The sequence below is a fragment of the Xyrauchen texanus genome, chromosome 15 (genome assembly GCF_025860055.1).
Source record: "Xyrauchen texanus isolate HMW12.3.18 chromosome 15, RBS_HiC_50CHRs, whole genome shotgun sequence".
Taxonomy (NCBI): Eukaryota; Metazoa; Chordata; class Actinopteri; order Cypriniformes; family Catostomidae; genus Xyrauchen; species Xyrauchen texanus.
The window spans coordinates 8,400,875-8,410,386 of NC_068290.1; the positions used below are offsets into that span (position 1 = coordinate 8,400,875).

A 9,512-nucleotide genomic window follows, 5' to 3' on the forward strand; every position below is an offset into this window, starting at 1 on the left:
GTATAAGATTAAATTACAGCATAGGTGTTAAATTGCAGGTGATAAACTATTTACCTTCTTAATGAGGTCTGTAGCCTATTTTAAAATGTTCCTTACATAGGCCTAATGTGGACAACAATGTTTTCGTGGAATGATGGAATTATACATAGCCTGTTTGTGTAGACAGATGTGACGTGTAAAACTGTAATAAGGTTTATTTCGCATTTTGACATCTCTGTCAGGGCTGCCCACGAGATATTTTCGACTCATCGCTTTCCCGAATTCTACTATGGCCAAGGTTGAACTGTTCATGAATATTAAGAACGTTATATGACGTTGGATCGAGCGTCTATCGTGTTAGCTACTTAATATTCACTTACCACGCCTTCTCAGCCTCACTTGTACCCGCCTACCATCGTCTCAGCAAATCAGGAAGGCGTGCAGCGCGTGACCTAATTAACATTCATGAGCAAAGAATTCACCATAGTAGGATTTGAAAATAACCTCACTGTAGACGACGGATGGTGTCAAAGGACCAATGATGTAGAAGCAACACAACGATTGGTCGTGGCTGAGCACAGCGGAGGGGTTCCTGAAGTTAAGGGGACTGCAAGTGTCCAACACATACAATCAATGACAGCGCTGCCTGCGAAAGAGAACTCAAGGGTGACTGGAGCACAAGACATAATGTCCCAACCGTTTTGGAAGTAACAAACACAACAGCCTGTAGCCTACAAACTTCGTCGTCCATATTAAAATATCCTCCCGCGATTTAAAGCTGTTTTGGGGGCTAATTCCAGACATTTGAGGTGATCTGAGCACTCGTATCATGGAGTACACATCTTCCCCAAAACCTCAGCTCTCTTCCAGGGCGAACGCATTCTCAATAGCCGCTCTCATGTCAAGTGGAAAATCGAAGGACAAGGAATCGGAGGAAAACACCATCAAGCCTTTGGGTAAGCTCAGATCTGACACTTCCATGTTATAGAAAGTTTTTGAGATGGCTGAGGGCAAGTCTGTGGTGTTTCGCATTGTGACATTAGCGCAGATTCTGCTTTGGCATCAATGTTTTGAAGCACAGAAAAAAACATGTATATCGTTAGAATGAGTGTTTAAGGAATTGCATTGATTATAATTGGGTAAGACAAACAGCGTTGTAGATTTTTGGCCTCTTGTGTATATATATATCCTATACCAGGAAATGGTATAAAGTAACAGCTTGTGTCAATATTAAGAAATCAAAATGATTAGCTTTCACTCAAGTGAGCCAACAGAGAACACTTGATATACCAGAAGAAAATGGTTTATTTTACAATTTAGTTTACAACACAGTCCAAAAATTAGAAAATGAAAGATGAATCTGTAACTGTAAGATTCAGGACCAATAATGAATTGGGCTGGTGTTTAATTAACATCATTGAATTCTGGATTCTCATCCAGACAGTCACTTGTACCATTCAGTTTCTTAGGCCAATACATTATTAGACTAAATGAATGCTAATTTTGAAAATGTAAATCCATCTGACCAAGCAAAACCTATTATCCTATTACTTTGTAGTTGTTCCTAAAGCCTAGAATAGCAATGACTTTCATTCCATTAGGCTATATATATGTATGTATATATATATATATACTATAACATCATTATAGCAATAAATTTAGTTAATGCTAATAGTGTAAACAGTATGCTATTCTTGTAAATAAATATATAATATTTTATAAGAGCATACGATTTGTATTATTTGTATTATAGTTCCAGACTTCACTTTATACGCAAAGTAATCTCGCAAATGCAATAAATGTGTTATTATATCATAGTAAATGTGAATTACTTCATGTATGGCTTAACATGATTTTAATCCTAGAACAATTCGTAGAAAAGTCGTCATGCAGTCAAAACCTCGGTGACCTGCCTTCTCTGGAAACCCACGGCGAGTTCAGCAGCAGCGCGCCTCCGTTATGTACCGAGCCGCTCATTCCTACGACCCCCGGCGTGCCCAGCGAGGAGATGGCCAAGATCTCCTGCAGTCTCGAGACGAAAGAACTGTGGGACAAATTTCACGAACTCGGCACAGAAATGATTATCACTAAATCTGGAAGGTAAAACAAATACTGATATATATAGAGAGACATTTTAAAATCATTTATGTAAGAATTTATTATATGAATTGTGGATTATTCCAGATTACAGTTTGTGTATTAAATTCAACAGCGCAAAATTGTATTTTAAAAAGTGTTATTCATTTTTGCATTTTTTATAGACCTACACATGAAAGGAAATTCTTAAAATCATATATACATATACCTACAGTAAACCCCATTATTTTCTTTCAACAGGCGAATGTTTCCAACTATTCGCGTATCATTTTCCGGAGTGGATCCGGACGCCAAATATATTGTGCTAATGGACATTGTCCCAGTAGACAATAAAAGATATCGATACGCCTACCACAGATCATCGTGGCTTGTTGCAGGAAAGGCAGATCCACCTTTACCTGCAAGGTAAGAATGACTCGCAAATGATGCATATATGCACTGTTTTCAATGTTAGTTATTATATCATTGTTTAAATGTTGAGCCTCGCTGCAACTGATAAAGGAATATATAATTATTATATATATTTTTTAAAACAGCCCATTTTAATTTAAAGTGGTTATTCGATTTGAATGTGTACGAATAATTCGGAAAATCCAAAACACACACACACACACACACACACACACACACACACACATATATATATATATATATATATATATAGGTAAAACATGAAAATGTATATATATAGCCTATATATATATATACATTTTCATGTTTTACCTAATAATTATAGCCTAAGCAATAAAGCATATAGCTGTTTTCTGGTGATTGTGGACTGTTTTCCCCCAAATTGCTGATTACAAATTCTGTTAATTTCTGCATTTATTTTTAGAGAAATCTTCAAACAGCACTTTTAATGAAATACCAACGAAAATGTAAATATGGGCTTAAGTAAAATGTAAAAAAAAAAAAAGAATCGACTTTTACGATTTACAGCTTGAATAAATGGCATAAACGGTGTTTCTTTATGTTGTTCTTTGTTTTTTCGTTTTGCAGGTTGTACGTGCATCCAGATTCACCTTTTACGGGAGAACAGCTGTTAAAACAAATGGTTTCTTTCGAAAAAGTCAAGCTTACAAACAACGAACTGGACCAGCACGGACACGTAAGTCCTAAAGAATATTTGCTCTATAATTAGCGTTTAATTGCAGCAATGTGAGGATAATTTATTTTATTTTATTTAAACACTAAAAAGATGGCTAGCCAACTGCTTTATAAAAATTATTTCAAATCAAAATAAAAAAGTGTAGTTTGTTTCAGATCTGAGTAAAAGTCAGATTATGTTATAAAAAACTATCGTTTTATTTATTATTATTATTATTTTACATTTATTTTATTTAGAAGCATTTGAAAGGAAAATACTACAAAAAAGTATTACAAAACACAATTCTCAGATGTTAGTCAAAATACACCATATAGCCTGATCTGAAATATTTATTCATACATTAAAAAAATATATTTGACTTATTTTTACAATGGCATTAATACAAAACAAAAGTTTGTAATAGTGAATTTTTTAAATGTTGACTAAAATGAAATTGATCCTGGATCACACAAAAACAATATGTCAGATTAATTCCACACATTATAGATGCTTTTATTGAACTCTAATTTGACAGACTGATTTACAAAAAACAAATAAAAACAACAACAACAACAACAACAAATGCTGCAGTAGGTCTATGTATAAAAAACGATTCTTTAAGATTTTGAGATGTCATTGTACTTTGTACCTCTTTATTAATGGAAACGTGTTGTCTAAAATGCTGATAAGCACTTATAGTGATTACTTCTATTAATTATAAGAGGTACTGTACATGTAGCTTATGTGTATTTCTCTTTATTCTCCAAATCAATACATTTTATTTTATTTCTGAACATTTTGTTCAACAGATTATCCTGAACTCCATGCACAAGTACCAGCCTCGAGTTCATATCATCAAGAAGAAAGATCACACAGCCTCGCTTCTTAATCTGAAGTCTGAGGAGTTTCGTACATTTGTCTTCACTGAGACAGTTTTTACTGCAGTCACAGCTTACCAAAATCAGCTGGTGAGTGGAGCATTACTTATGAAATAGTTTTGCATAATAACGTCTCTTGTGTGTATACAAAACTGAATTATACTGGGACCTACTTCATACTACTACTACTTATAAATAGTATAAATAATTAGATGGGTGTGTCTTGGGTGATAATATTAATAATTAAACTTTTTTTGGTAAGACTGGCAAAAAAATAAAAAATACTGTTAAGCACCAGCTAACTCAGCCAGCCATATGTTTAATTTAATGTTCAACAGTTATTTAGCCTTTTCTCATTTTTGCTACAGATAACTAAACTGAAGATTGACAGCAACCCTTTTGCAAAAGGCTTCAGGGATTCCTCGAGACTTACGGACATTGAGAGGTATGAGGAATTCTGCTGCCTGATGTGTGTTGATTTCAATATGTTCAGTAAAAGGAGTGATTGCAGAGGGAGAGGGCAGCTGCACTGGGGAGTGAAATGTGTGTGGTGGGGAACATTCAGCTGCATTCATTAACAAGTGCACAAGTGGCTTTTCATTAGATAGATTATTATTACACCACACCGTGTGTGGGTAGATGGGTTAGTTAAATAAATGAACAAGAGTAAAAAAAAAAAGGCAGAGTACAAAATGAGAACTGTTCTAAAATTAAAACATGTATTTATTTACTTGTATTTATGAATATTAATGATTTATTCGTTTTTTGAACTTCTAAAATATGCATACTTTCAGTCAATATTACATTGGTGATGTGCAAGAAACATTGTCTTTATGAATGACTTTTCTAAACCTAAGAGTCACAACCAAAACAATCGAATGACCCCAAAATAATTTGATAAGCTGGAAATGACAGATTTTGGTAATGCACTCTCAAATTGGCATTCAAATAAACATGGTGACTGTATTCAATTTCAAACTAAACAAAAGAACAACCAAAAGTCAAAGAAGGCCAAAAATACCATACAAAAATGCATCCTGCTCTTTCTTTCTCTCTCTTTCTCTTTTTCTTTCTCTTTCTCTTTGGAAGGGCTGTGAATTAGATCTGATCAATTGATCTTCAGGGAGCTGCAGAAATCGCATTAGTCTGGAGTCGGGCACTGCACTAAAACACAGTGTAATTCAATTGGGCCCGATGACTGATTGAAAACAGCCACCCAAGTTGTAGGGCTGCAAGGCCCCTCTCCTCGGGAGCGCATCGCAGATAAAAACACACATATTTGTATTGCGCTGCTGACAGATATTGCACTTTCCTAACCTAATTGGGAGGCTAATGTGGACGCATGGCTCTTGTGATGCAGACCATCTCAGCCTGTCTGAGGAGTCTAATCTAACAGGAGCTAATCCACTTACTGCAAAGCAAGCAGACACACTTCTCTTTACGTGCTTGCTGTGTGTTAACATATTTTTATGCACTTGTTGTTTAGGCTAGTTTTTTGTTTCTTAACCCTTACCTCTAACGCTCAGAATCCAGCATGTTTCAAACAACAAGCCCACCTGCACTTATGTTACAGAACTATTAATATAAACAAATGAATAGGTGCCAAGAAAATGTCCTGGTCATATTCAACTCTAAATCATTGCAAGTAAATATGAAATAATAATTTATTAGAAAGAAAATGAAGCCTGCTTTTAGGACTATTATGGTTTACTTATTTATTTATTTTAATTTTGTGCATTTTGACCATAGGGCACATTGTGTCCCATTCTTATTACTGCAATGCGGAGAAAGATGGTCATTATTATATTCTCATTACTGAAATGTGAAACAATTATATATTATGTAGATTGTAAATGATTTATACATCATAGTAGTACTGACTTTAGTTTTCATGTATTTAAATAACTGTATTACAGTTTACATTAATGAGAATTCATCACTGGTACCGTAATGTGTCCGAATTACTTTTACTAATCCCAATGTTTTCAATTATGAATTTCATTACCTTAAATTGTATTACAGTTTAGTAGAATGATTTTTTGATTATTATTAAAATGAGTGGAATTAAAGGCAGTACCAAGCGAGTACTAGTATGATGTATGAATACTTAACCATCTACTGTACATATAGTTATTTTCACATTGCATAAAATATGCATAATTGCTATGAAACTTATCTTGCAATGTAAAAAATGTCAATGCCCATTTAAAATGCTTGTTTAAATACTTTACAATTTGCATAATATATCATGTTTTTCACATTGCAGTAATGAGTATATCATAATGACCATCTTTCTCTGCATTATGGTAATGAGAATTGAAGGGTTAAATGTGCATACTTGTTATAAAAATAATCTTGCAATTTAAAAAATCTTATTGCCCCTAAAAATAGACTTTACAATTTGCATAATATATAATTCTTTCACACTGCAATAATAATACAATCTTTTTTCAACTGAGAATTGCGCGATAAAATGTACATAATTGTTATGGAAATAAACTTGCAATGTAAAAAACATCACAATGGCCCTATAAATATACTTGTTTATATACTTTACAATCGGCATAATGCATATTTTATTTTCCGCATTGCAGTCATCTGCATTATGTTAATGAGAATTAAGGGGTAAAAAAATGTTAAAAACCTTAATGGCCCTAAAAATTGGCTCCATTTTCTGTATTAAAAAAATAGGGCCTGGACAGTTCTTAAGAATCACCCAGGTGCTAAAATATGTTATGGATTGGAAAAAATGTTTTGTTTACTGATTTAAAAATTAAAAAATGTTTTGTTTTGTTTAATGTTTTTTTTTTGTCAAAAAAATTTGTTCTATTTTTTAGTCAAAGAAAATTGTATATCTTTTGGCTAGTTATCCAATAACATTTTTTATTTATTTAGGTGGTTGTGAGTAAAGAGATATATTTTGGGCCATTGTCTTTTACTTTTGCTGTAGGGAAAGTGTTGAGAGCTTGATCCACAAGCACTCTTATGCCCGGTCACCCATTCGGACTTACGCTGGTGAAGAGGAGACTTTGGGTGAAGATGGTCTCTCGGCACACAGTAGAGGTAAGAAAACTCTCCTATACCAGCTGAATATGCTACAAGTTATTTTATGGTATGGAAAAAATATATAGGTTAAAATATGAATTGTGTACAATTTGCATCTCTCTAGGTTCTGCTTTCACTGCATCAGACAACCTCTCCCTTAGTTCTTGGGTCACCACCACGTCTGGTTTTTCTGGCTTTCAGCACCCTCAGTCACTGTCTGCCATCGGAACCAGCACAGCCTCATTGGGCAGTCCTCTTCCTCACACCATCCAGGGCTCTCTATCCCCTTACAGTCGACTGGGCATGCCTCTCACTCCCTCTGCCCTGGCCGGCACCATGCAGGGCAGTGGGCCTACCTTCCCCTCCTTCCACATGCCACGTTACCACCACTATTTCCAGCAAGGGCCGTACGCTGCCATCCAGGGACTGCGCCATTCTTCCACAGTCATGACCCCGTTCGTATGATTCCTACTACTTTAGAATAGCTCAGCCTGATAAGATTTTCCTAGTGCTGGCATGTGAAGACCTAAAGCACCTATACACAAGCAAACACGCGGTTATACGAAGCCCTGTTCGCCACATGTAAATAAAAACTGTCACGACATTACCTAATGACCCGGACACTCTGCTTGGTGCAGCTGTACTGGAGAAAAAGAAAAAAAGAGTGAACAGAAAAAAAGGCCCAATGGACAGGGATTTGTGTTAACCAAAACCTCAAGCATGAGTTTTTAGCATAGATAAGACATGGAGATGGAAAGATCTGTCTTCATCTGTAGACATGTTTATGCTACCTTTAATGATTCATCTCACGCCTTTATCGCTCCTTTTTACGTTAAGAAAAAAGGAAAACCCGGCCAGAGCCAAATGAGGAAGAACCATGCCAACTGTAATGTGCTGAACATAACAAGGGCGAACACTGGACAACTGCTGTTTCTCATTCCCAATGATCCATCACCTCTTTAATGATAAGATATCTGCAGAGCAGCCCAAGCGCTCGGTCCTCCCGTCCAAATTGTCGACACTAGAGGGCGCTGTGTTGTCAGAACACGGACAAAAACCTTTAAACATGGACTCAACAGGATGTAAAAAAATTTGTTCAGGCCATCGATGGTTTGATCTTTATAGTCAGATAAGTACAATTCTCTTTTAAATGTTGCATCAAGCAATTGTATCTATCTTGTTTAGTTTGATAGCACAAAAACTATTTAGTTGTTGCTATTCTGTAACTCACAAAGGATTACCACAACATAAACTATACATTATAGTAAATTATTTCAGATATTTGACAATGTGGAGAGGGCAAAATGCAATGTACACTGTAAACCATAATGCGTTAGCAGAACTAAAATAATTAGGCAATCATAAATGTTTTTAAGTTAATAGAACTTTTTGATTTTGTACTTCATGTGCATGTTAATTGCTCTTATCTTAAAATATTGAGTAAGCTAACTCATACATTTTAATGGTACTTTAATATAACTCTTTGGCTAAACTTAAAATGACCATATAACCTCAAATGAAATACTTTAAGGTATTTCAATGAGTTTTTAATTAGGAAATACCTTATTACCTACTAGCTAGAACTGGCTAGTACAGTGAATGCTAGCATGCTAATTGGAAAGTACCATGCTTTGATTGGCTTGGCAATTGCTCAATGAGTAACACTTTATACTGCAGGCAATTTAAGCTGAACTTGTCCTCAACCTCAGCTCAAGCTTCACTATTCACCATAATGGTAACCCCCAAAACTTAAACATAACAGAAAGCCTTCTAAATAACTCAACACAACAAAACATGAAACATTAACAAGTCTCCCCTTTATATTCATCTTGCACAAAGACATTATATAACATTTAATTTTAACATTTATTCTCACTGTTGAGTGCCATGCAAAGCATGCTGGAAAATATGGACATTCCTGTAAATATAAGTTCATTAAACTCAAAACAATAAAACAATTCAGGTTAAAAGGTGTATGTTTTGTGAACTCAAAAGAAAGAGTACGTTTTAAATACTCAAAGGTTAATTTGTATTATAATTTGTATTATTTTGAGCATTAGGTTTACAGTGTATTTGATGGCATATGTCATTTCTATTCCATCAGAACCATAAACAAATAGTGTGAGGCCATCTGTACCTCCAAGTCACTAACAAGAATTTCTGTTCATGCTTATTCACGGTTCATTCTATATGTATATGGCTAAAGGTTGACACATATTGCTTATGTGTCAAATTTGAAAGAAATACTCATCTCTTTCCATCACCAGAAAACTGATCTATAGTCGCCCAAGGATGCTTGTCAACAGCCAAAAGGGAGGAAGTCCACACCTGTAAATAATGGGCTTACTTTTAACTAATAGGCTTGCATTTTCTCCAGGGGAATTAGGAAAATTGGGTCATTTGTGGCTGAAGTGATCCCATTTGTA

At 35.0% G+C, this 9,512-nt stretch overlaps 1 protein-coding gene across 4 annotated transcripts; it reads left to right on the forward strand.

Annotated features, from left to right (window-relative positions):
- The first annotated feature begins 556 nt into the window (after window positions 1-556).
- Window positions 557-9,183, forward strand: tbx20 (T-box transcription factor 20). 4 transcript variants are annotated; one of them, XM_052144218.1, is made up of 8 exons: window positions 557-935; window positions 1,857-2,079; window positions 2,317-2,481; window positions 3,076-3,184; window positions 3,973-4,131; window positions 4,410-4,485; window positions 6,988-7,104; window positions 7,211-9,183. In XM_052144218.1, exons 1-8 carry the CDS (start codon window positions 809-811, stop codon window positions 7,549-7,551), a joined length of 1,317 nt encoding a protein of 438 aa, XP_052000178.1. In that variant the 5' UTR covers window positions 557-808; the 3' UTR covers window positions 7,552-9,183. The 4 variants fall into 4 exon arrangements, with proteins under 4 accessions (XP_052000178.1, XP_052000180.1, XP_052000176.1 ...); XM_052144216.1 differs by having other exon boundaries at window positions 562-935; window positions 1,845-2,079; XM_052144217.1 differs by having other exon boundaries at window positions 563-935; window positions 1,845-2,079; window positions 4,410-4,486; window positions 6,992-7,104.
- Window positions 9,184-9,512: the final 329 nt, after the last annotated feature.

Excerpts from the sequence above, each read along its gene's own strand:
- tbx20 (XM_052144216.1), top strand. The coding sequence starts at position 809 with ATGGAGTACACATCTTCCCCAAAACCTCAGCTCTCTTCCAGGGCGAAC. Across the intron at positions 4,132-4,409 it reads CAGCTTACCAAAATCAGCTG|ATAACTAAACTGAAGATTGA; the intron begins GTGAGTGGAGCA and ends TTTTTGCTACAG. Across the intron at positions 4,486-6,987 it reads GAGACTTACGGACATTGAGA|GTAGGGAAAGTGTTGAGAGC; the intron begins GGTATGAGGAAT and ends TTTACTTTTGCT.